At 34.7% G+C, this 26,056-nt stretch overlaps 3 protein-coding genes across 5 annotated transcripts; all 3 read right to left on the bottom strand.

Moving 5' to 3' along the window:
• Positions 1 to 1,465: 1,465 nt before the first annotated feature.
• Positions 1,466 to 5,825, bottom strand: LOC103428479 (protein DETOXIFICATION 40-like). The gene is made up of 7 exons (XM_029103308.2): positions 5,295 to 5,825; positions 4,415 to 5,046; positions 4,183 to 4,239; positions 3,850 to 4,088; positions 2,041 to 2,159; positions 1,866 to 1,952; positions 1,466 to 1,688 (listed from the first exon to the last, which is right to left on the bottom strand). The coding sequence occupies exons 1-7, from the start codon at positions 5,607 to 5,609 to the stop codon at positions 1,611 to 1,613; spliced, it is 1,527 nt and encodes a 508-aa protein (XP_028959141.2). The 5' UTR covers positions 5,610 to 5,825; the 3' UTR covers positions 1,466 to 1,610.
• Positions 5,826 to 7,233: 1,408 nt separating this feature from the next.
• On the bottom strand, positions 7,234 to 11,455 carry LOC103434509 (uncharacterized GPI-anchored protein At1g61900-like). Of its 3 annotated transcripts, XM_070821569.1 has the most exons (8): positions 11,058 to 11,455; positions 10,213 to 10,392; positions 9,499 to 10,107; positions 8,658 to 8,903; positions 8,521 to 8,532; positions 8,167 to 8,304; positions 7,966 to 8,010; positions 7,234 to 7,760 (listed from the first exon to the last, which is right to left on the bottom strand). In XM_070821569.1, the coding sequence occupies exons 1-8, from the start codon at positions 11,101 to 11,103 to the stop codon at positions 7,690 to 7,692; spliced, it is 1,347 nt and encodes a 448-aa protein (XP_070677670.1). In that variant the 5' UTR covers positions 11,104 to 11,455; the 3' UTR covers positions 7,234 to 7,689. The 3 variants fall into 3 exon arrangements, 2 of the variants coding, with proteins under 2 accessions (XP_070677670.1, XP_070677671.1); XR_011580888.1 differs by lacking the exon at positions 8,521 to 8,532 and having other exon boundaries at positions 8,654 to 8,903; XM_070821570.1 differs by lacking the exon at positions 8,521 to 8,532.
• A 2,120-nt stretch (positions 11,456 to 13,575) lies between these two features.
• On the bottom strand, positions 13,576 to 13,959 carry LOC103419642 (uncharacterized). The gene has a single exon (XM_008357741.2). It carries the CDS (start codon positions 13,957 to 13,959, stop codon positions 13,576 to 13,578), a length of 384 nt encoding a protein of 127 aa, XP_008355963.2.
• Between the last annotated feature and the right edge of the window lie 12,097 nt (positions 13,960 to 26,056).

Raw genomic sequence — 26,056 nt, forward strand, 5'->3', positions numbered from 1 at the left:
AATTGAAGTTAAAATAAATGTTAAATCATGATTTTTCTTTGATAACAGTCGAAAAGTTTTGTCCCATTACTTGATCTCTAAATGTTTGTTTTTTGCGATTGTTGGCGTATGCGATCTTGAAGCATTTACAAACAAGTTTGATGGTTGGATCGTAGAATGCGTATCCCATCAAAATGATAGATTCACTAACACTTAGAGTTTATTTATACTTTCATTAAGTATAACAAAAGATTTTGTGGTATCCACTAGTGTGAATATTTTAAATTGAAGATCGAATTCATTTATTGTATTCATATAGGGTCAATGAGTGTAGTTGTAAAAAATCATCAAAATTGGAGTTAAAATAACCGTTAAATCGTGATTTTTCGTTCATAACCGTCAAAAAGTTTTGTCCCGTTACTTGATCTCTGAATGTTTGTTTTTTACAATTTTTGGCGTATGCGATCTCGAAGTATATACAAACATGTTTGACGGTTGAATCGTTGAAACTAGTTTCCTAAAATGCATATCCCATCAAAACAATAGATTCACTAACACTTAAGAGTTTATTCATACTTTCATTAAGTATAATAGTGTAAGTATTTTAAATTGAAGATCGAGTTCATTCATTGTATTCATATAGAGTCAATGAGTGTAGTTGTAAAAAAATCATGAAAATCGAAGTTAAAATAACCGTTAAATTGTGATTTTTCGTTGATAACCGTTGAAAAGTTTTGTCCCATTATTGGATCTCTGAATGTTTGTTTTTTGCGATTTTTTGCTGATGCGATCTCGAAGCATATACAAACAAGTTTGACGTTTAGATCGTTGAAATTAGTTTTGTAGAATTTATATCCCATCAAGTTCAATGGTGTGTATATATATTTATTAAGTAGATTTAAATTTATTTATTTTGTACGTATAACACTTAAGAAATTGAATGATATGTATATTTAAGCCGATCCAATGATCACAAATTTTTAATATTTAATTTAATATATATATATATATAATTAGTATAGTTTTTAGGGGTATAAAATTGTTAAATTAATATATATAATTATTATAGTATTTTTTTAGGTTATAAAATTATAAAATTAATATTTTACTTATCGTGTATCGTGTTACCCACGTGTATACTCGAACCAACCTGTTATCTTAACAGGTGCTTATTAGGTTACCCGATTCGATATCGTGTCGATCAGAAGACCTGTTAATTTCATGTGGTGTCATGTCAGGTTATAGGGTCGTGTCAAGAATTGCCAAACCTACCTCACACAGTCATTCCTTCCTCCAACCTTTATGTCGATTGTAGCCCAAATCTTGCCTAGCCTCGCTCCGACCCAAATGTCACACCCCACCACCATTATTTATTATTTTTTGTTTTTTCAAAAATTTTAGTGATTAATTAAACAGAGGTTTAAAAGTCTTCTTACAAATAGATAAATATGTTATTAATATTTTTATTAAATACTGGATAGGAAAATAAGACACTGGTGTTGTAATATCAACACTCAAAATAATTTGACTCGTCCTTTGGAAGAAAAAACAGAAGTAAATTTAGCTTCTAGTTTTAAATTCTCATGTGTCAAATCAAATTTGACAATGTAAATTTAACATCTCGAGATGCTCTAATTAATCAGAAGATCCTCATGAGAACGCTCCTCTTTGTCTTCCCAATTGTCCAAACGATTCCTCACCTTTTCAACCTGGAAAACAATTTGAATGTTATATAATATGTGCATGAACATATCCCTCTGCATGCATCATGCATGCATGAGGTAACTATATATTTGTGAACTCAAATATATATATTATATATATAATATGGTTTGTTTAATTGACAATAAAACTAAAGATGTTTAATTATTTTTAATTAAGCTAACCTCTTTGTTCCAGTCAGTCCGAAATGTGACCCACATTAAGATAACAGTTTGCATAAAAGTACCTCCTATCATCCCAACCCATATTCCCTGGAAAAAAAAGAAGATATAAATTGTAATTAAAACAACTACAATAGGAGAAATGTAAAGAAAAAAATGACATTAGAAGTTGAGATACCTGAGCTCCAAAGTCGAACTTGAAGCCAAGAAGGCAACCCAATGGAATGCCAACGATGTAGTAGCATCCCACGTTAACATATGCTACAAATGCTTGCCATCCACACCCAACGGCCACCCCTTTATGTTTAACCCATAAGTGAAGTATCACATCAAAAAGGGCCAAAAAGAAAAGGCGGATTTTGGTTCCAACAGAAAAGGATAGGAGAATAAAAAATTAACTAAAATTACGATCACGCAGGATTTGGATGTTCAACTAGAGAAGATCGATATCATTGGGCTAAGTAAGGAATCAAGGTTAGTGCTATTCACAATTATTTTCACTTTTTGCACATTTAAAAAAAAATTTGACCATCAAAACAAATGAATTAAAGAAAATTAATAACAAAAAATTTTAAAAAGTATGTGAGAGATTAAAATGGATGTGTAGATAACACTTACTTGAAGTAATTAAGCAGCCACAGTTTATTGTAAAACATCACAACATTAAGGTGATAAATTATCTAATATTCTACTAGGGAAATGATTTTCACTCTTTTTAATTTCTCACACATTTCTTTATTTATAGCCATCAAATTGAATAAATTAAACAAAGTCTTATTCAGCATGATGCTTACTGAATCTCGACCATAATTAAATAAGGATGTGTAAGAAATTAAAATGATATTACTCATTTTCCATTTATATTGTCTGTGTAAAAGAAATTTGGCCACTAATGACTTTTCGTCTCGTAGAGTCATCTCTCATTATTTTTATCTTCTTGACATCATTCTTTAATTTGTAAGTCATTTTGCATAGCCAAGTACCACCTTCCTTCAAATCATCTCCAATCCTTGGGTTAGAATTTAAAATTTTTAATCTAAAAAATTTAGGTTATAACCCAAAAATAGTTTTTGTCTTCCAACCCTTATGGGTTAAATTTTTAACCCATGATTATTAAAGAATGAATTTAGAATAATTTTTTTCTTAAAAACTTAAAAAAATAATTATGTAGACTAGTTTAATTTAATTTTTTGAACATTTTAACCTAAAAATATTTAGATTCCAATAAATATTGAAAAATCACTAAACTAGCACCATGAAACTCGTGGAACACTACGAAAGAATATAAAACACATAAAATAATTTTTTAATTACTTCAACCGTTGAATTTAAATTTGGACCGTTAGATTTTTTTTTTACCGTTAAATTTGATCAAATTAGATCCTACCAGTTGGATTCAATGATTTTATAATATAAAACTAAAAAAATACACATATATGGTGGGCTAACCTCACTAACTTAGGGGGGATCCTGATCCAAATTTATCTCAGAAATGAGTTTTAGGTTTTAACTTATATTTGCCCTTAGAATTAAAGCAAGTTGGGGTAAATTTAGAATATAAAACTTGAATTTTACTTCAATAATTGGAGTAGGTCTCAAAGGGAGACAAAGATATACTCGTTTAGAAAGTCTTGCTTAAACGTGATAAACATTACCGACAGAAGATTTGTCAGTTATCTCTTATTCAAGTTAATCAATGCATGCAACTGTTTACACCTGGCTCAGATGGGTTAATTGTCTGTATGCAGAATTTTCCTTTCATGGCTAAATTTTCAACATATTGACTAGATAGGTAAAGTTATGGTTTAGTTTATTTTATTTAAGTGAATGCATGTATATACATAGCAAAAGGATTCTTGTACTTTATTTTGTTGGGTTAAATAAGTTAATTAGTAATTAAAATGTATAAACAAAAGAAAGAGTGCAGAAGAAGAAAACGAATGTGCAAAAATTATTTCCTATATATTTAACGTGAAATTTCACTTACCTGACAAAACAAGTTGAATACTGTTGAGAATGATAGATGTTGCAACATAAGGAGAAAGTTCTGAGACTGCATTAGAGACTGTTTCCCCCTCAGTGAAAATGTAACTTATGACATCTCGCAATGCAAGTACAATTATGGCACAGATCACCGAGATGAGGAAGGAGCTTGAAGTTGCCATCACAACTGCAAATGCAGCCGCTTTTGGATGCCCAGCCCCAAGCTCATTCCCGACCCTCACACTGCATAAATAAGTCAGGGGGATTATAGTTTAGGGTTTTGTTAGTTTAAGTAAATAATTAAGTAGTCCCCAAATAATTATGTAAATCAACTCACCTTGCAGCAGCATTGAACCCCACAGAAACCATGAACACCCATCCAGTTATGGCCATGCTGCATTATTTAAATATTCCATTAGAGAAAAGGAAAAAAAAAAAAAAACAGCTGCAAAATTGACGTTGGTCAGAACACAATTATTAGATTAAAGACATTAAAAAAATGATCATTACAACAATTATGGATTTGTAAAAGTGATTAATTTGGCAAATTTTCTTAATTTGGTGCTTACCAGATAGAGAGGGCGTCCAAGGCAATTTCAGCATCTTGAAGCAACCCAGCAATCAAAACTATAATTTGATAATACCAAGTCTCAAGGCATAACATTACGGCCGATGCTGCAGACAACTTAAAAAATCTGCAAAGACCGGAAAATGCCCTAATGCTAAAACCTCTCCATGTATGCTTGCACCTTGGAGTCCAAACAATGTACACAAACTGTGCCACCACTATAATCCACCATGAAAAACTCAGCATCAACGCCGCACCCAGCAAACCCCAATCCAGTTTGTACACCACCACCCAGCTTAACACTATGTGCACCACAAGTGCACCTGCTGAGATGTAGGCACTAGGGAACACTATGCTCTGGGCTTGGAGGAATTTTTGTATGGGGAAATTGCAAGCGTAGGCAAATATTTGAGGGATCAGACCGTATACGAAAACCGCGGCTGCGGCTGAGATGGAGGCTGATTCACCTAGGGCTAGCAAGAGGGGCTTGGAGAAGATGTAAATTATCATAAGTGGGATCCCAGTTGCCAGGAGGAGGATTGTTGATCTCTGCATGTATATGCCCAGCATTTCATATTTATGTGCTCCATAGGCTTGACCACATAGAGTTTCCACTGCACTACCCATACCAAGCTGCACTAAAAACACATGTTACTTGTATATCTGATTCGTGACCGAAGACAATATGATATATGTTATGTTGACAGACTGTAAATTTGAATCATTAATCCAGTTAATAATGTAATTTTTGGTTAAACATGCATGTGGTAATTAACAATAGCACACCATGAAACATATTTGACAAAAGAACTTTACCAATCAACTTCGTGCTTCGAAAATCAAATTAGTGTTAACAGGGTAAGTTGAATTATTATGTATACCATGAGGCCAAAGGCGAAAACTTGAATCCCAATGTTGCCAAGAGATGAGGCAGCAAGTTCAAGATTGCCAAGATGACCACAGAAGATTTGGGTGGACATGGTTATAACATTGTTGAGCAAGTAAACCACCACCGCCGGAGCTGCCAGGCGATACAGGGTCTTCGTCTCGAGCCACGTGGCCGTTCGGAGACGCTGGAAGTATGAGAACTCGGTGTTGTTTAGTGTGTCTTCCAGTTCCGAGCTTACTATCTGCTGTAATGATGTTTTGGGAACTAACATGGGCTCAGAGAGATCATTATCACTTGAGTACTCCATGCTAGCAAGAAATCTCTCTGTCTCTCTCTCTCTCTAGACAATGTATACAAGAGGGCAAGAGGTCCTTTCTTGTGATTTGTCAAGCCGTCTACAAGCTACTTATACATACCATATGGCATGACAAATTTTTCGCAAGAAAAAAGGAAAAATAAAATGCTAAAAAATAAAATGAATCAAAACCATCAATATTATTAAGAAAACTTACGGATTCTAATAAAGGTTAATAACAGAGAGATTAAATTTATAGATAAAATTTACATTACAAGAAAACCGTGTGCTTGCTTTACAGAAACCGTGTGCTCTGTGCTTACAGTGCTGAGTGCTGACAAAAGTTGTATAGCACATGGGTACTTGTGCTTTCTAAAGACAAATCTCTCTCTCTCTCTCTGTCTCATCTCTCTCGTATTCTCTCTCTCTACAACCCAGAAGGCAGAAACCACCCAATTTCATCTCCTCTTTGTTCTGACTTCTCAGCCTCTCTCTCCCACCGTCGAATTCTTGCACCTCCATGCTGCTCTGCTTTCTTCCTCTCTTCCTCCAAATCAGACTCGCTCTCACCCTCTTCTTGCACCTCCATGAACCCGCGGAGCATTCCTTTCCTTCACTCCAAAGCTTGGCTGCAGACGGTTCCTTGAAAGCTCGAAGAAAAGTCGACGCGCTGCTTCGATTACTGAACAGGTGCTGCATCCAATCTCACCACCAGATATTCTGTCTCTCTTTCATAGCCATGGCACGGCAATCGCAGCAAGTTCTGCGCAGCGCTTCTTCATCGTCACAATATTCCTACCAATTCTTTCCAAACCCTGGCTTCTTCAATCCCCACCGCACCATCTCCGCCGCCCAAAAACCGAACCGGACCGAAACCGAACTGAAAAAAAACAAAACCGAAAAAAATTAAATCGATTCGATTAAAAAATCGAACCGTTTTGAACTGAACCCAACCCTAATCCAGATCCCAAGCTAATAGTTTGTCTTTGCTTTATTTGTTTGATGAATCAAATCTGAGGGATACAAAGACAGAGAGGCATATTAATTCATTGTGGCAAATTCAAGAAAATGAAGCATAACGAATCAAATTTGACAACGTTCTGTGCTGGGACTTGTATTTTTTCTTTTACATATGAAAAGTTTAGAGCGCAAAATAAAAATTTTGGAATGTCATTAACAATTTCATTACATTGTTCATGTGGGTCTTTATCACTTGATGATAAAAATAGAGTAGTGTTATTCATATACCCGTTAGTTTTCGTTGTTTGATAATCTTTAATTTATTCGATTCAATGACCAGAAATTAAGAAAAATGTAAAGGCGGTAAAGTACAGTGTGCGGATAACATCATCCAAAAGCATTGATGAGAAAGCATGCATTTTTTTTTTTGAATAAACGATACCATTTACACTAAAAGGGTGACAGTGGACTTATTCTCATAATGGACTAGCAATAATGTGATTCAGATTCGTTTTTGTCGGGAATCGAACCTAAGACATCTTACTTACAAATGAAGAGGAAAACCACTAGACCGTAGTACTAAGTGACAAAAATCATGCATCTTAATTCATCTGAACGTAACTCAAATTTTCTGGTCAATAGACTCGAAAACTGGAAAGCCATGAGAGAGGTAAGCTTTCAAAATCAGTAGATTCATTTATCAATCTAATCTAAACTAGGCAAACTAGCAATACTCTCACATTACACATTTCCCATGACAGACGTGAGTTATACCAGTTGGCCAATGCAGTTATACCAGTTGGTAAATGAGTACAATACATGGTCCGAGTTGGTCCATCACTTGTAAAAGAAGTAAAGATTATACTTTGGCTGCCATCTAAGTTTACAATATAATTAACCACCCCCGATTTCCTAATTTTTTACAGAAATTTTATCACAGAAGCAAGAAAGAATCATGAATCAGTAGGATTGGAAGCACAAACTTGAAGTCAGATTGCCGTAGATCATAGCTTCTCTCCCCAGTTTTCACGACAATCTTACATCGATTAGCTTGGGGTGACTTGTATAAACGACGGACCAACCATGAATTTTCCTTCCAAGGACTGGCGCGTTTTCCTCAAGGGAAACTTATTTACAGAAGCATCATAAGGACCATCCCGGAAGCAAGGAGTAGAGAAAGCATCACATTATCATGGTACAGACCTGGAGACCGTGAGAGCATATGTTTTAAGATTAAACTCACAGCCCAAAGAGCTCAATGTACATAATACTCAAAGAGTTCTGCGACTAGTTTCCTAAGAATTTTCATAAGGATAAACAAACTTAACATGCCTTACATACTGCACATGGGGACTGCTGAAATAAACGAAATTATCACCAAGGAAGATTAACGAATGAACCTACTCACCATTTCCAGCAGATGCTGCTGCAGGAAGTGCAGGAATCTTGACATCTGGAATTCGGACAAATCAGGCAGAAATCATGAGAGCACTACTAAAAGAAGAATACAGCCTTATGAAAAAGTAGTGCCAATTTGAATATGTAATGGGATTGCAAATGCAGGGTACTCCATTGAATGAATAAACGCTAAGAGCTTGCTTGCACATACTTTTACTGCACGAGGACGCTGCCCCTTGAGAGGTGGGCCATGGAGCTGGAATGTTATCATTCAAATCACAAAGGAAGCTGACTCCTGAACTGTCAAATGTTGCATCGGAAGGCAGGCTCGGCAAAAGACATCCAGACACTATGATGCAAAAGCATAACGAAAGACCAGTTTACAAGATTAGAAGAAGAAACGAGCAAAAAGCACTGGTATGGAATTATTGACAACTCAGCCATTAGTTATTCTGACAATAAATTCAAAAACGCAACTTTTTCTTCTGGATACGGTAATTTTTTATTTATTTTTCTTTGAGTATGCTAATATAATGGGTGATACAAACGAAAGTAAATTTATTACCTTGATTTCCAACTGAGTTGTGCAAATTCATCCCCAAATGATTTTGACATGTATAAAGCACACAAAATCTGTATTAGCACCATGGTAGGCTGTTTATCGTTTGGTAAAGAAAATGCAGGAACAGAGGAAGCACTAACCTTGAAGAGAGAAATCCTTGAGGCTTATACGACATAGGCTATACACATCTTCAATAATATTTGACTTTCTTAACTTCATTCCCAGTGATGCAGCACAATCCAAAGCTTGCAAGTTGGTTATGAGACTCTGCTTTTGCAAGTGGGCCACATAGCTCTCCATGGCAGTACAACATGCAGTCTGGTTACTTATCCCATTCCCACAACCCATTGCAACATGCTTCATGTCAGGGAAAACCAGGGGGCAAGCTGAAGTGAACACCAGATAGAAATACATGATCAGATACTCCAATCGAAGATTGGCATCTCCAAGTAAAATCAAACCAATACAAGATGCAGAGCAGAAACACAAACTAGTATTCTTTCTATTGCTCGATTTCTATTTCTCTCACATAAAAATCACGTATAATAAACAACTTTTACAAGATGAGAGTAAGCCCCGAATATGATGAAGGCAGACAGCTAGAACTCCAATGATATCTCTTACATGACTGATCCGTATTCATAGAGGTGGCAATCCACCTATAGAAGTGCCAAGAAAATTCCTTCCAATACAGAAAGAAAGAGACTGGTAAAATCATAAAAAATAGGAGAGACAGACTATAAGAAGATATATGTAATAATATATTTCCTTGACCACTGGCACTAATTCATCGATACAGTTTTAGGAGACAACTCTAAGAAACTTCTAGATAAATGTATGAATATCCCATTTTTAACTGGTTAACATAATAACAATAATTTTCCATTTTTCTGTTTAGAAAAAATAAGAACTAAAAGATAAAAGAAAAGTACAGAATTTGATGGAGGTCCTATGTAGCACCATGTTTTACTATAAACTCACCCTTGTTAATCTTGCAATTTGATAGTCCCCTTAGAACTTCCTTGGCACGAGAAGGACTGAGTTTACTTGCCAGCCACCGGAGGACAATATTTTTGCAGTCATTGACTTTACTTAATCGATCCGGTAAGAGATCATGAGCACCATCTGTGCTCAAAAGATCAGAAGCTTTTGATGCAATCCTTGTAGCAGCCTCTAATATGGCATTCTCACAAGTTTGAGCGCAACATTCTTTCACAGGGTCAATCTTCTCACAAGCGGCAAGCAACTTTGAAGTATCAACTGTATCCTCAAACTCATTAACGTCAAAAACTGGGCAAGATGCATCAGTCAGATTTGATGAATGAACCGAGCATATTTGTGCAAGACTGTCATTTGCACCCTGGCCCACCAAAATCTGTTCAATATCTGATAGACAGTGTTTAGCAGTCGTTCCATTTAAAGCAAGAACATTGGTTTCTTTACTGGATTGACCAACGAGAATTGTGAGAGTGGCTTCCAACTGTGGACAACACATTACATTAGCCAGTAATGGTGCAAAAACGGACCAGCAATCAATTGAGGTCACACTCATCAAACTCTCAGCAACACTGAAGTTTAGTCTACAGAGTCCTGCAGGCACGGATCAACGAGAAAAGTATGTAACTTGAGAACCAAACCACAGAATGCCAAGGGGAATTTAGTTTAACTGGAGCAAATAAGGAGGGAGGGCGGAACCTGATAATTTTGGGACAGTGGTATTAGTATATGGTGCCAATGGTGAAGGAGCAAGAAGGGGAAGAAAGGGCTGAGGAGTCGCTGTAGGAGAGATCATTGGTAACATAGAATCTTTTTGCTTAATCGACAAGACTGGATCTTTAAGATAATCTAACGTGCTGCAACAACATATATGGAGACCTATAAAACGAAAAGCAAAGAGCATTGGTAAGTAATAATAAAAAAGAAAAACTACACAAATCACAATCAGAAAAGTTTTAGACGCATAACTTCCTAATGAATTTTAGAGCAGTTCTAAAGCCATAGACAAACCAGTCCGGCGCTAAAGGCAACTAATGAATTTTAGTTATAAGGTATGTGACTCCATGAACACAAGTAGTGTCGATGAACTAATAATGTAGCAAAATATCAATTACGGTGAAATCTTAAATCCGCAGTTGTGCACTAACGTATGCCTAACTTACTCAAACAGCAATCAAAACCCTAACACAACCTTGGATATCATAATTCACTCTAAACAGTTACTAGAAGCGCTATGCCTTACAATAAGCACTAGATTCAAAGTTCAAGACAAGAACAGGACTTCAATAATCCGATAACCAAATGCATCATATATTCTTTGCAAACTGAAATCAAGATCAATGATGTTTCACAAAATCTGAGGTGCACATCATACCAAAGATCACATTTTTTCGAATAAAAAAGCACAAATCTTTCACAAAACCCAGTTGCACCAATCCAACTTAAGCAATTATAACCATGACCCGGAAGGCAATACTCAATTTGTTTGCAAAATTAAACAAAAGCCGGTAGAACAGAAAGAAAAAAAAAAGTTAGAAACTCACTTAGGAACAGGATAAAGATGTGGGCAGTGAGCCTCAGAAAAACCATTTCCTTCCTGCCTTCAATTTCCTTGCTCCCAAATAGTGAAACCAGAGAGAGAGAGAGAGTCTTTCTGGTCCAAAGAGAGAGAGAGTGAACTGCAGCGTTTTCAAGCTTCAGACTTGGAATTCAGAGAAGGGTTCTTCAGGTGAGGAAATGGAGGAGGAGACATTGTGGGAAGAGGAAGATGAGGGGAGAGGTAGATAGAGAGGGAGGGGACTGGGGAGCAGAGGAGGAGGAGGAGGAGGAGGAGGAGGAGAAGCCATGAATGAGCTTGGAAGTGGGGCGGGGCCCACAGAAGCAGTAATGGCTGTCGTGAGTAGGCCCCACAGTGAACAGCATACTCGGATAGAACTGCACTGGTGCATTAACGCAGTCCATTGCCTTTTTCTCCCTCCCCACCCCACAACTGGCAACTCCCACTTTCTACACCAGCTATTTCACACGCCTGACACGTGTGAAAGTTCCATGCATCGAGGTGGTTGTTCGGGATAATTAAAGCGATACCAAGGTCATAGAATCAAGTGATCCGGAACTTTGAAATTTAATTTAACGGTTAAAATTATTATAATTTAAAAAAAAAACCTCTATTTTTAATTGTTAGATCAAATTTTAAGGATCGGATCACTTAATCATGTAATCTTAGTGAACTTCGGATCTCTTTCCATTAAAGCGGCCATTGCTCTCAAATTTTCTGGTTCCCATTTGTGTAGGCAATGAAATTGAGAAGCTGTGGAGCACTATTTTTTAACAATTTTTTTAATTCAAGATATTATGTTGGTGTGGTATAGATTTTATGTAAGATTTTATGCAAAATTTAACTGTCGATTTTTTAACTATTTTCTCGTACCTTTAAAAAGGTAAAATTGTATGTTATGATTGTTTCAATTTTTTAACTTGAGGAATGCTTAGAGATTCTCTCAAAAGTATAATTTTCTATGGGCTCCCTATCATCTTAATTTTTTTGCACAATATTTTACAGCGTTAGCACTCGAATTAACGTTAAAATGTGAGGTGACAGATAATCCATAAAAAGTCTCAGTTTTAAATTAATACCCTTAACATTTCTCTTTTCACTTTGTACGATACCACTTTTCTTTTGATCGGACTAAAATTTCTGACAAAGTATTTTAATGAGGTCACTTTGTGCCCCTTGTTTTCTTTTTCTTGAAACAAACATGATATTGCATTATTTTCTTTTTCTTGAATTGCATAACTAGTAATTTGATTTTAAATGGTAAATAAGTGGGTTGGGTTTTTAGAGTAAAGTTGAAGCTTGATATTGGGTCATTTCTAACTCTTATGATGGCTTATGATCCGTTATTGTTTTGTTTTGAAAAGCAAAGAGAATGATGAGCATGATTGATGTGAAGGAGAATCCTAATGATGTGGATTATGCCGTGGAAGTAGGGAATCCACACCTTGTCTCCAACCATAAGCAATACATGATTGAGATATAAAGAGGTGAAGCATCAACTTTCACTAGTTATGAAGAGGACTCCATTGAACAATATCCTTCCAAGTGACAATAGGAAGCTCATGGAATAAAGTTTCCAATATCCCTCCAATCAAAACATGTTAGTCTTTTTATTTGGGAAATTTGTTGAATTTGTATGTGTCATAAGCTCAACCAAACAAACATCAGGTGAAAATTAGTCTAGCCAAAGTCCACGTGCAAAGTCTTCTTACTACGGTGCGAGTGGTTCCCTGTCTGTCAACTTCTAATGCCGCCGGCTCTAGCTGTGTTTTTCAACTCCAATAGATGTTGATCTTACTAGACTATGCCCTCATGTCCGATCTTCTTCTCCATTTTCTAACCATTGCTATCCGTCCATCCTCCACAATTCCGATCTCCCACATCTTTCGATTTGTTTTTGGTTTTGGGCTTAAACTCTTGTTCGGGCTCTTTTGCTTTGCTTGGACGGTCCATTTTTGATTTGTCCCTTTGTTAAAAACAAACAACATCAGGTGAAGGATTACTTAGGATCAAGCCCACAAAGATATTATACTTGGGCGGCTATAAAATTATATTTTAAAGACCCTAAAATCAAGAGAAAACTTTAACACGTCACTTGGTCACGTCATTTGTAAGGTATTTTCGCAAACAATCAAGACTCTCTCTTCTTTTAGGCATCATGCCCAGCCCTTCGCTTGTCAGAGTTTCCTTTCGAATGATGACGTGATCATGTCCTATTGAACATTTTTTTTTCCTAAATCACTAGGAACTTAAAAAAAAAAAAGAAGTAAATAATAAAAGAAATATTAATCTTCATATATATATATATATATATATATATATATATATGTGCATAGACTACAAATGAAATTGTATATATAAACAAATTTGAATCTGTAGATATAAGAAATGAAGAATTAAAAAGAGTCGTCACAATAGAAATTTCTTTTTGGCCTAAAATCTATGGTCTAAAGCTATTCCTCATGAAAACCATTACATGGTGATATTGACGATGAACAAATTAATTAATTAACTTCCGGAATACTTTGGAGAACAGGCCTCCAGGGCCGTTGACGGTTCATCTCATCACGACCATCATAGTACAGATCATGACCATCACGGCCGTTGATCATGACCCAAGTTAATAGCTGTTCCACAGACGAAAGACCCTGCATGTTTCCTCCTCCTTTAACCACCAACTCCTCCAGCTCTTTCTTACTAATCTTGATCTTCACTTGATCTCCTCCAATACTACTAGTACTTGTAGAAAATGAAGATGTTGAAGCTCCAGATGATGAATATGATCTTAACTCAGCAAGAAGCCTATGTTTTTCTGGGTTGTGTGCACTTTTATCATTAGGCTGACGCTGAGAAACGTCAATCCAGTTGTCGTCTCCGGCCCATACCATCGCGGAATCACACCTCAAACAATTTCCCATTTCTGGTATACGTAGCTTATTATGTCGACGGAGCTTAAGAATTAAGGGTTCTTTAGAAATAAGCACTTGTAACTCTGAGTTTACTTCTAATAGATATTATTTCTAACTATACAAATGAAGGTGAGTTGAAAGAAGGGAGAGTTTAACGATGGGGGAAGTATGTGTTATATATAGGAGCCCTAGCAGAGCTGCAGAGTTGTAAGAGGTGGGAGGGATGGGATTGGGTCAGGTGACATTATTGTTATAATATTACATTTGCAGCCTCGAGGAAACTGCATGCACGAACACTATTATATTCAAGGGTGATTTTTAGTTGGTTCGTCTCTTTTTCTGACCCCGTGTAGAACATGATAGGAGAGTAGTGACGAGGACAAAGTCAGCGGCTCGATCGGCTTAATTTAGAAGCTCTATTTACAAGTTGAAGTAATTTTTAATCTACCTAGAACACAGTCCTATATACTAATAACTAGAATTATATACAAATAGGTTGATTTGTTTTTCACTAGTATATACTCTAAAACTCTAAAAGTGAAATATAGTAACTTTAGATTGTTCATTTTTATTATTATACGTGAATAGTGTACCATGTGGTTTGTTGTCTCAATACTTAAAAATTTATCTCTAAATTGGCTATCAATTAGTGTGACTTGTCAAGATGTTAGACATACGCAAACCAACAACTCATTATTAATTACACTCATGCTCTACGTGCATATTACCTACAATATGTATTGAGTTTTATCGCAAAAATTTCAGTGAAATTTTGATGCAAGCTGTTCATTATATATTGCACCTTAATTTTGTCAATTTCACTCTTTACATTATTTTAGCACATGTTATCCATTCCTCTTTGTTCTTGCTATCAGATTGAAAAAAAATTAAACAAAACAATAAATATAATTAAAAAAAACGTGTAAAAAGAAAGAAAATGGTATACATTTTAGGGAATTGTTATTAGCACTTCAAAAATCTCATTTTGCAATCCTTAAATTTATTTTTCTCTCTAATTATATAAAGTTTAGAGTGCAAAACAAAATTTTACGAGTGCCAAAAACTATTCCCATGTTTTATCCCTTTCTCTAATATACAAGGTGAGAATAGCTAGCTAGCTAGCTGACTAGCTGAGACCTGGCTGGATCGTAATTTGCATGGCTTCCACGAAATGAGAAATATTTCTAGATTAACTGGAATGGTCAATCAAACCCTGCGGCAGTTCGGAATGAAAATATTATATCATATATACTTGATCTCTTCTGCAAACTATTTTCAACTTTGGAGCGTGAATTGGACTTTGAAATGGCATATCTGGGATAGGACATGAAGTGTGGACATGGATGTGCAAATGGAAATCTTTGACTTCGGAATTTTATTAAAGAAATCAATTTGTATATTTGGAACAACGTCTTCACCAATTATATTTTTTGGTCCAAATTCACCAATTCTATTTAGATGGTTCCATTGGGGCACAAGTCTGATGTCTCTAAATTTTATGTCTCTTTAGTGTCTTTTCTCTAATTATTTGGATTCTAATGAGGGACTTGGTGGTGGCCTAGCTAGCCGCTGTTGTGGGGTGGATATTCTGGTTTCTAATCAGGCCAGATGCTCACGGTCGGAGGATTCGAGTGGATGTTTCCCCAAGGAATCTGCGGACGATGGTTGAAAAATAGTCGATTCGTGTGCCCAGAGAGACTGGAGGGGGAGGATGTTTTCCCGGCCGTGAAACTAGAGTAGGATGTTTTTCCGGCCGTGAGACTGGAGGAAGGGGATGTTTTCCTGGCAGGGTTGCGTTGGGTGTGCCTAGAGGATTTTTGGAAAGTGTTAAGTTGAAAGGCACGTGTCAAGCAATTAAAGAAAAGACATTGAGGAGACAAAATTTAGAGACACTAGACCTGCGGCCTTCAATTGAACAATTATATATATCTTCATATTTTCTTCTTCTTAACTATATGCTAAGCTAACAGAACTTCACGTTTTTCTCACTTAACCAGTTTAACCATATATCTTCAAATCTCTACCTTTCAATGCTTGGTATCTTGTTCTACTTATGGTGTTTTTGCTAGGGAGGAACGGAACGGGTGAAAATGGAATAGCACGCCGTTTAATGAATTCAAGTGTTTAGTTGGATAAGAATCAATACAACAGTAGGACTCACCCCGATTCAGGAATCAAACTTCTGAAATTGACGGAGTAAGATTATTTATATTATGGTTGTATTTGAATCCCGGTAATTCGTGGTCACCTGGCATCCAACTTTTGTTCCAATACTGCCCTCCTATCTTTCTTTACATGGCACTGTATTTGTATAATGTTAATTATGTCACGGGACTCGTGACTCATGAGCTTAGAGTTGTTACGTGTCATTCAGTGGTGAAGTCATGAATTTTCGGAAGGAGGAGCGAAATTTAAAAGCGTAGGTTCCACAAAAATGTAGACAATCAAATCATTTTAGATAGTAGGCAATATTTAATGTCGTTCACAATTTGTCAATACAAACAAGTTGTAACTATTGTCGGCAAGATTTCATTTCATAAAATGTAGCATAATAGACTCATTGTCAATAAAAACAAAAACATCCCTCTCAACATAAACAATCAAGCTATCACACAACTGTTGTACATCTCTCTCCGTAATATAAAAAACACTCTCACATAATAGGAACACTAATGATATTTTCCTCACAAATTTTTTGTATATTTGAAACAAGCCCTCAAAGTCATCATTTCTCAAGAATTAAAAGAAAATAAGATGAAATAATTTTAAATACCGGAAATAATAACAAGAATTAAAAAAGAACAATTACAAATGTCAACCTTTGTTTTTGAATAGTCTAAACAAATGAGAGAGAGGGAAGAGAATTAAAATGGTGGGCTGGTAGCCTGGTAGTGCGGTTGGGAAAGAAAACCACGTCAATAAAAGGTAAACCACATCAATAAAAGGAGCCCACCGAACTGTACCGTTTCATTAAAAGGAACATTGAGTTTTATAAAAGGTAAACGACGCCGTCTAAACAACACCAGGTCGTCTTCTTCCCTTGAAACCAAAACCCAGCAGCGAAACGCACCCAGATCAGCGGGTTTAGAAGATCGGAGGGGCGAAATTCTCACTCTTAGTGGCGATTTCCGATGACCGAAGGGGTGCCCGCCCCTCCTTGCTCCTCTATAGCTTCGCCAGTGGTGTCATTAACCTATACTATATATCTAACAACATAATATCCTATGCTAGCTTGTCCGTCAATTTTCGGTGTTGTTAACTTTTGGTCTAGATGTCATGTAATTTCTGTAAACTTTATGTGGTTATATAATTAAAACACAAACGAAGGAATTTTAGCTAACCTGATCATGAAGCGATAGCCATTGGAGATCAAACGGAGAAGATGAAGGATGCGGCAACACCAAAGTCTTCTACAAAGCACCTAGCCGGATACAACTACTTTATGGGAAGTGTTTGTTGTGTCTCTAGGGTTTGCAGGGACCTTAGTATTTATGCTGGCTAAGGCATTAAGGTTCCATCCATAAAGGAATCCCAAATCCCACTTTTTAGCCTATCAGTTAGGTATCATAATCACATAAAATCAAGGACTCCATCAATCTTACTTGTATTACAAGACACCTAATATAAGATTGATATCTTTAGGAAATAAATCACAATATCTACATTAATCTCCAATATTACATTCCTATTATATGTTGTAGACCATTTAAGGTTGATTTACATCAGAATAAATCCAACATTCTCCCACTGGTCTACACATATAGTATTTATGTTTATACTTGAAATTGGAGATTAATGTCACTTTAATGGCCATGTAGTTGTGATAACATCCTATCCTTGATACAAGTTTCTGTCAAATAAGTCTTTCAACATGGAACTAACAAGGTTGTAAGGTTGACACAACCAAAAACCTTCATAATCACACATGCTAAAATCCTCATCCACATGAAACACCGTCAAATTATGATTGCAAAGATGAACTTTAATTACCTGAATGTGTCTCAACTTTTATCATCTCAGGTCCTCTTTAATGCAAACTTCTACTGCAGTTGCAAACAAAAACTTCATAAAACACAATTAATTCAACACCTACGAGCAAGATGAATTAACATGTTTTTTTTTTTTTACACTAGTTCATATACCATATTAGTTACTTTCGTGAGAAAATTTTTCAACACTTATGAGCAAGATGAAAAAACTCTTACAACTAATACAACATATAAATCATGTCATGCCATTTTAAGTCGAACCAAAAGAATTAATCCACACTTACGAGCAAGTAGACTAACCATTCCTTTATGACTTAAAATGCAATTTGCTTAACTGGATATCAGATATATCGTCATCTGATAATTGACCAACACATAAACATGTGACTACATGAATCCAACCGGAGATTAAACTGAATAAATGGATTCAATCAACCATACATACCTTATAGGTCATCTGCAAATGTAAGGCATTAATTACATGAAACTCAAGCTCCCACTGATTTGCAACATCGTCACTTAATTTGCAAACACTACTTAAAACATACTTTTGAAATATGCTTGTGGGAACACCCTTACTTAGTCAATGAATGCATATCACTACAAAATTGTCTTTCTTTAACCTTTCCTTAACACCTTAAAAAACATAATCTTAATGAAAGGTAAAACTAAGAGATTCACCGTTGTTTATACAAAACCATGCATTTCACAACCATCTATTTGCATTAATAATTCCATATTTGTGCTAAGTCCCCACGACCCTCAAAATTCTTTTCTAAAGATTAACAAATAATCAATCAAGGCATCCAAATGATTGCAAGTAAAAATATACACATACACCAAGTACTCATTTTGCAACTTAAACATATTATTGTCATTCGAGTCATGGCATAATTCTAATTTCATCAACCAAAACACATATTCATGGAAGATAGAATAAAACTTTATGCAAGTCCACTTAATGCTCAAAACTTTAGAACAACTCCCACTAAACTTTTAGAGTTTATACACTTATTGCAAATAAGTTAATGAGTGTGAAGCCCAATTTTCTTTCACTAATTCTCCCACTTGGGCAAACACTCATTCATATATTCTTTCAAGGATTTACCTAAACAAATTTGCTTCATATTTTAGACATAATATCACAACCAACATAAAGTTATCAAAAAGAATTTCAGCAATGAGTTACACTTACTTTAGAATTTATCATAATTAATTTACAAGCTTAATTGCTACCAAAATTTTACAGATCAAAATAGACATACTAATCTTCATAAAATAAAAATATAGGGCCATTTTAGGTCAAACTAGTTGTCTAAAGTGACATCTCAAAAACTAAAAACAATCTGCCAGCAAAACTGTCTGTACGGTATGGGTTACTAGTAAATTCACCATAATTATACTACATGGCAAAAATTTACGAAAATTTGCAGACACATAATAGACATATATATGTTGAACATGTAAAAAATTCAGGTCGTTTGGTGATCATTAGACGTATCATTCACTCAATTTAAATCAAGACATGCAATCTGCCAGAAACAATCATGTGCAAGGGAAACTAGTTGTCTATCATGAATTTATACATCCATAACAATTCAATTTCATATCATTTCAATTTCGATGTCCAAAGGAAACTCTAGTAGTCAAATTTCATCATCTAAAACGACATCATACTTCAAATTGAAAAGATTTACAAGCATAAGACTTAAATAATGTGTACCTTAGCAATCCTTGATTAACCTTCATGGGTCCAATACTTTGCATCAACAAGTCTCATGAATAGACACAAAATATGTTATGATGCAACCGATTTCCATGCCTTAAAACCACAACCTATTATGGGGCTCATAGTGGGATTTTGTAACTGATGGCATGGAACTTTATCCCCAATAAACTTCATGAAACTAGATTAATTTACACCTACGGGCAAGCAAATTAATTAGTTTCTAGTACTGAATTATATGTCACAAGAGTTACCTTCATAAAAAACTTCAACACCTACGGGCAAGATGAAGTTTTCACAAACTCCTGTGAAATAAAACCCATACTATGCCATCTTAATTAAACAAAGGAAATGATCCACACCTACGGGCAAGAAGATTATCCCTTTTATTCTAATTAAGATGCAACGTTGATCAAAGTAACTTAAAACCATAGTCCCAGCATCAACTAAGCCGCTACGGCTTGCTTAGTTGACAAGACATTGATCATCTCCAGCCTAAAACAATACAAACGTCACATGGATTAATTAACTGTAAGTGACAAAATTATGATAACCTGATTCAAGCGTCGAGTCCTGCCAACAAATTGGCACTAATTCTTTCATGACTCCCTTTGACATTAAATTAATCTCAAGAAACCTGACAGCATACTTGAAAGAGATTAATCACATATAGAACAAGTTTTATTCCACCACAAGAATGTCAATACTTATCATTACGGAGTCAAATGCTTGAAATAGAAATACTTTATGTAATGCAAAAGAACAATACATTCCTTTAATTTAAAAACTAAATTGCTCAAATGTTTTCTTAAGTCAAACGGGTTCCTTTTCTTTTGTACATTTCTTTCCATAGTATAAGGCTCCTAAAACATTAGCATCAAAATCGTGCATTAGCCTTGTAAATACCAATTATATAAAGGAACTACCAAAATTATTTTCTTCCATAGAAAACATTTCCAGTATATGCCCTACATTAGCCTTGAAAAGTTTATTTTCTTCTCCCCTTATGACATATAAAAATTACTAATCAAAGCACTGTTTAAATTCTTTAGGCATAGGAAAAAACCACAAACAATAATACATGTTTGAAAATTCATGCTTATCAATTAAGCCACATACTTTGAATGGATTACATACCTCATGCCTTCATATGTTCATCACTTCTTTGTAAACATATGTATAATCACATGACCAACCAAAATTCTCATATAAGAATAGATAAAAATACAAATGAGAATTGTCACAAAACTACTACAAACCTTATTCATTTGTATAATACCCTTGTTATTGTCACTGGATGCTTTCTGTCATTCTCAGTCAATTCACAAATTATACGTCAATTTTTCACAAGTAACTAGTCATGTATAATTTAAATGACTTTTGAGATAAGAAAGCAAATTGTAGACAAACTTGATTGATTAGTCATGCATATTTCTTGTGGGCATAAAAGTTCATTCACATCTCGTGAAAATTAGTGAAAACAACACTACAATTCACTATAGTCCAAAACCCATGGCAATATTAAAATATGTTATCTCATGCTTGAACCAAATTAGCCATACAAGCAACACTATACATGCCATTTGCTTAACAATATTAAAATTTTGGTTCAAGCATAGTTACAATTTATCATATTCCACGGTCATGGAAGAAATTTTGTCACCTTACACATCTTTGAAACATATCATGAAGACCAAAAGGAAAGATCATACCAGAATTTCATATACCGATGTAATACGAACCTCTTTATTGGGCTTGTTCGACTGAGGGATCTTAAGAAATTCTCCAATGCAAGGTTAGAACAAATGTAAATACATATACATGCTATGCGAACTATAGATACATAATTGGCTTTAGAAAATTATGTATACTTGCTTGATCAAACAATTGATGGCACTTATGCAATTGTTTCTTGTCACGTTAATGTATCACCGGTAGTCATTCATATAGAATAAAATTCATGGAAAATAATATTAGTTCTTATTCAATAAGAATATGCCCATTTAGATACGTATTGCCAAAATATATAAAAAATTGGATCCATATTCATGACATACTTAACCGATACATGGTAATCAATGTATGTACATGCTCTACAATAATTAGCACATCACTCATGCAATTATATATTTATCTTATTACCAATTTAAGCTTTCAGGGATCAACCCAATTATATATCAACCAAAATACCATAAACCATTATGGAAATCAAAATAAATGAAACAAACCATTTTGTTTTGGTAGACGACTTCTTTCTGCTTGCTAATCGGAGAGACCTCTTCAGTAAGGTCAGAACAAATATAGCATACTTACAAAAATTGAGATCATCAGTGGCACATGGTAAATCAATTCAACCAAAACACTAGCATGAAGATTGAAATAGAACAAAACTGTTATTCTTCTCAGTGCCATGGTTTCCACCGTAAAATACATAATATAATACCACGCCTTACATATATGCTTCTTTAAGTTCCTATATGATTATAGGATTCCGGTTTTTCTTAAATTTCATGCTTCAATTCCATAATGTAATTCATGCTTTGATTAAAAAAAAAAAAAAAAACGCCTCTAGCTCTAAGCATAGTCCAATTTCCAATTGGCAAGCAAAACTATGTGGTTATATGTAATACACTGCATACAATACAATATTGTGGATTCGTGCTGTAATCAGGCAACTTGTCTTGTTGATAATAATCAGGGTATCAATTAGCATAGTTCTTAATAAATTTCCCTTGACTGCAACCATAACATTAGTGAAAAATATTATTTTTCTGTCGAATCCTCACACTACGGAGGTAAAGCTAACTGCATATATTACACGAATCATCCACGAGCACTTGTCGTGAAGAGGAAGAGATAGACATGGGTATTTTTTTTTTTTTTTTTTTTAATATGGAAGACGGAAAGCCCGAGGCTGCTCTAAGAGAACCCATCAATTCCCGTAACAAAAGTTTAATAAAAGTTGTTTTCCCAGTTTGAATAAAACCGAATGGTTCTATAACCTATTAACAATCATCAATTGTACCCATTGAAACAACATGGTGGTGTTGCCAAGTATATGCAATCATAACATGGATTAAAAACGCAGCTCATAAAAATATTATATAGTCCAACCTAAACCCTAATAGGTTTTAATCATATAACCAATGGCTCTGATACCACATGTAAACTTTATGTGGTTATATAATTAAAACACAAACGAAGGAATTTTAGCTAACCTGATCATGAAGCGATAGCCATTGGAGATCAAACGGAGAAGATGAAGGATGCGGCAACACCAAAGTCTTCTACAAAGCACCTAGCCGGATACAACTACTTTATGGGAAGTGTTTGTTGTGTCTCTAGGGTTTGCAGGGACCTTAGTATTTATGCTGGCTAAGGCATTAAGGTTCCATCCATAAAGGAATCCCAAATCCCACTTTTTAGCCTATCAGTTAGGTATCATAATCACATAAAATCAAGGACTCCATCAATCTTACTTGTATTACAAGACACCTAATATAAGATTGATATCTTTAGGAAATAAATCACAATATCTACATTAATCTCCAATATTACATTCCTATTATATGTTGTAGACCGTTGATTTACATCAGAATAAATCCAACAATTTCTTGCTCTACTTATCTTTGCTCTCAAATCTTAATCAAACAACCTACACTGATTTTTCTTCCTTTTCCTGCTCGCCATGTGTTTGTAGGAGATTATGTAGTAGTTAATTTTACCTCCAACCGCTTGTTGGTCTTGTTGGTCTTGTGGTTGGTAGTTGAACCTACGCAGGGCAATTCAAAGGAAGGATCGTACATTACAATTTGGACCAATAAGAAGGCGCCAGTTAGCCATCGAGTTGTCGTACTTTCAGTGAATTCAAATGTATTTATATCCGGTCTATGAAGATTATGTAAATCCTCAAATTGTGTTCGTTTATTGTATATCGTGCGGTTAATTTTTGTTAAATACTATTCATATTTAATTTTAAAAAAAAGTATTTAAAATGATTTCTGACCGCACGATGTATGATGAACGAACATGATTTAAGGATCCCCAAGATCCTTATTCGTATTTATATGATCATCACGATGAAGATTGAACTTTTTCCAGTATTTCCGATCTCAGACAAAATGGGAAACATTTAAAGGTTTTAATGCTGAAGCTGAAAGCTAGCGGGAAGTTAATTTATGTGCTGACAACAACCAAAATTTGCAGTGGCAGCCAACTCTCATTAAGCATGCATGCAGTTGTATAAGCAATACCATTCTGACTCTCTGCATTTAGATGTTGTGAATTTACTTGAGGATCTCTGAGTCTCTGGATTTAAAATTTGTGTTTACCCGCATTTCGTAGAATCTTGGCCATCTTGTCAATCTAATGACTTAAAGAAAGCCACAAATAAGGATATGTTTGGTACTCTCCTTGAATCCAACTTTTTAAACTCAAAAAACAGTTTTCAAGTTTTAGACCTTAAAAACTTGTTTGGTATTACTATTTTAAAAAACTAAACTAAAAAATATAGTCTATTATCTAAAAACATAAAAAAAAAGTTTTTAGAGTTTTTAAACTTACACACTCTTTTCTTTTCTCTCCATCCTCCCCTCTCACTCCAAATCTATCTCTCTTTTCTTCTTTCTCTTTCCTTATTTTCCTTTATTTTATTTTATAACCTTTTTCATCTATTTTCCAATCCGCTCTCTTTATTCTCTCGGTTATTTCTCTCACTCCTCTTCCTCTCTATCCCTTCTTTCTCTTTCCTTCAATAATCTCTTACTTTCTTTTCTCTTCTCTCCTCTTTCTCCCTCTCCTCAGATCCCCTTTTTTTAGATCTCATTGTCTAGTTTAAATCGTAAACCAATCAAGTTTTTGAGTCTTAAAAAAAATTGTTTTCAATACATGTTCTTTAGAAATGTTTTGAGAAATGATAAAAAAATTCAAATAGAATACCAAACAGAATCTAAGATTCTTTGTAATGTGCATAAATGCAGAGACTCAAGTTCAAAACAATAAGGTGGATCAAAATGACTAGATATCAATAAACAAAAGCTAATTATATATAAGTTTTTAATTATAGAAGCCTTCCAGTAGATATGTAGCTAGGCAAGTAGTACTAATGTTGAATATTAGAGGGTTTGTAACCAACTCTCCCTCTAATATTCAAGTGTTATTGTCTCCCTCCTTTGTGTTTTATTCCAACTAAAACACCTTAGAAATCTAATATTGTATAAGTTCAATTGGTTGTCACAACATATACAAAACGATGGTTTTATTATAACTCACTTTAATAAGAAAATCTTACAGTATGTACATGAAATTAGTAGCCTCAGCTACCCATGTAAATTACCTAACAGTAAGTTTAAAGCAAGGATTGATAACCACCTTTATTATGTTTTGATGATTAATAGTAATGGCAGCACTCTTATTAGGTGTTTTCACATTAAAGTGGTTATATATATATATTTGGTATTCACATGTACTATTATCATCAGCATGCAACGGTAAACTGTATTTATCTATCAACACACAATTAAATGAAATTTATTTATTTTTCATGGACGGCAAGCAGTATTTCCAGTTATATATATATATATATATATATATATATATATATATATATATATCATCTTAATTCTAAACTTCCGGGAGCTTCTAACTACCCATGAAGATATGATGATGGGAAGTAAATGCTCTTTTAAATCTACGACCAAAACCCTAATATTTGATTTTATTAGGGTTTGTTCGGTCTAACAAAACCTTGCATTAGTAGTCTAACAACGATAATCCCTTAACCTAATCCTTGCATTAGGGTTTTTTATTTTTTTTTAGGTTATTAAATCCTAATTAAAACCCTTCTTCTTTGTCTCTCTCTATAAATAGTAAACAACTTTAATTAGGGAAATGCATTTTAATTTCCATCGCCGGTGCTGCATGCAGCACATGGTTATTGTTTTTTGGGTTACGACACATTTATTCTTTTGTCTCGGATGATGAATAATTAAATCTCATATATATATATATATATATATATGTATGTATGTATATATATGTATGTATCTCAAGATTTGCTGCAGACATGCATTTTCTGCAGAGATGCATGCAGGAACTTATGGTCTACCTGTTGCTTTCAAACAATCAGTAAACATAGTTAATAATTAGTACTCACTATGAGCTCGCTGTTATCTGCCTTTTTTTGTTCGAATATTTTGAAATATCTCACTCGAAGCCATAAACCCTCCTTCATTGGTTTGAATTCTAAAAGTTTAAACATTGGACTAAACATGTTCAAACTTTGCCTCCGTTTCATAGCTTGGTTAACTATTAAGCAAAGTCCCAAGTTCATATTCCTTTTCATAGTACTGAAATGTTGCGG

The sequence above is a fragment of the Malus domestica genome, chromosome 05 (assembly GCF_042453785.1).
Source record: "Malus domestica chromosome 05, GDT2T_hap1".
Taxonomy (NCBI): domain Eukaryota; kingdom Viridiplantae; phylum Streptophyta; class Magnoliopsida; order Rosales; family Rosaceae; genus Malus; species Malus domestica.

What these genes read in the sequence shown, in the direction of transcription:
- LOC103419642 (XM_008357741.2), bottom strand. Translation starts at nt 13,959, where the DNA reads ATGGTATGGGCCGGAGACGACAACTGGATTGACGTTTCTCAGCGTCAG.
- LOC103434509 (XM_070821569.1), bottom strand. Translation starts at nt 11,103, where the DNA reads ATGGTTTTTCTGAGGCTCACTGCCCACATCTTTATCCTGTTCCTAA. An exon ending in CACTGTCCCAAAATTATCAG is followed by an intron (nt 10,108 to 10,212) that starts GTTCCGCCCTCC and finishes CCGTGCCTGCAG; the next exon opens with GACTCTGTAGACTAAACTTC. An exon ending in AAATTGCAAGATTAACAAGG is followed by an intron (nt 8,904 to 9,498) that starts GTGAGTTTATAG and finishes TGTTCACTTCAG; the next exon opens with CTTGCCCCCTGGTTTTCCCT.
- LOC103428479 (XM_029103308.2), bottom strand. Translation starts at nt 5,609, where the DNA reads ATGGAGTACTCAAGTGATAATGATCTCTCTGAGCCCATGTTAGTTCCC. An exon ending in TTGGACGCCCTCTCTATCTG is followed by an intron (nt 4,240 to 4,414) that starts GTAAGCACCAAA and finishes TAAATAATGCAG; the next exon opens with CATGGCCATAACTGGATGGG. An exon ending in TATTCAACTTGTTTTGTCAG is followed by an intron (nt 2,160 to 3,849) that starts GTAAGTGAAATT and finishes TTAAACATAAAG; the next exon opens with GGGTGGCCGTTGGGTGTGGA.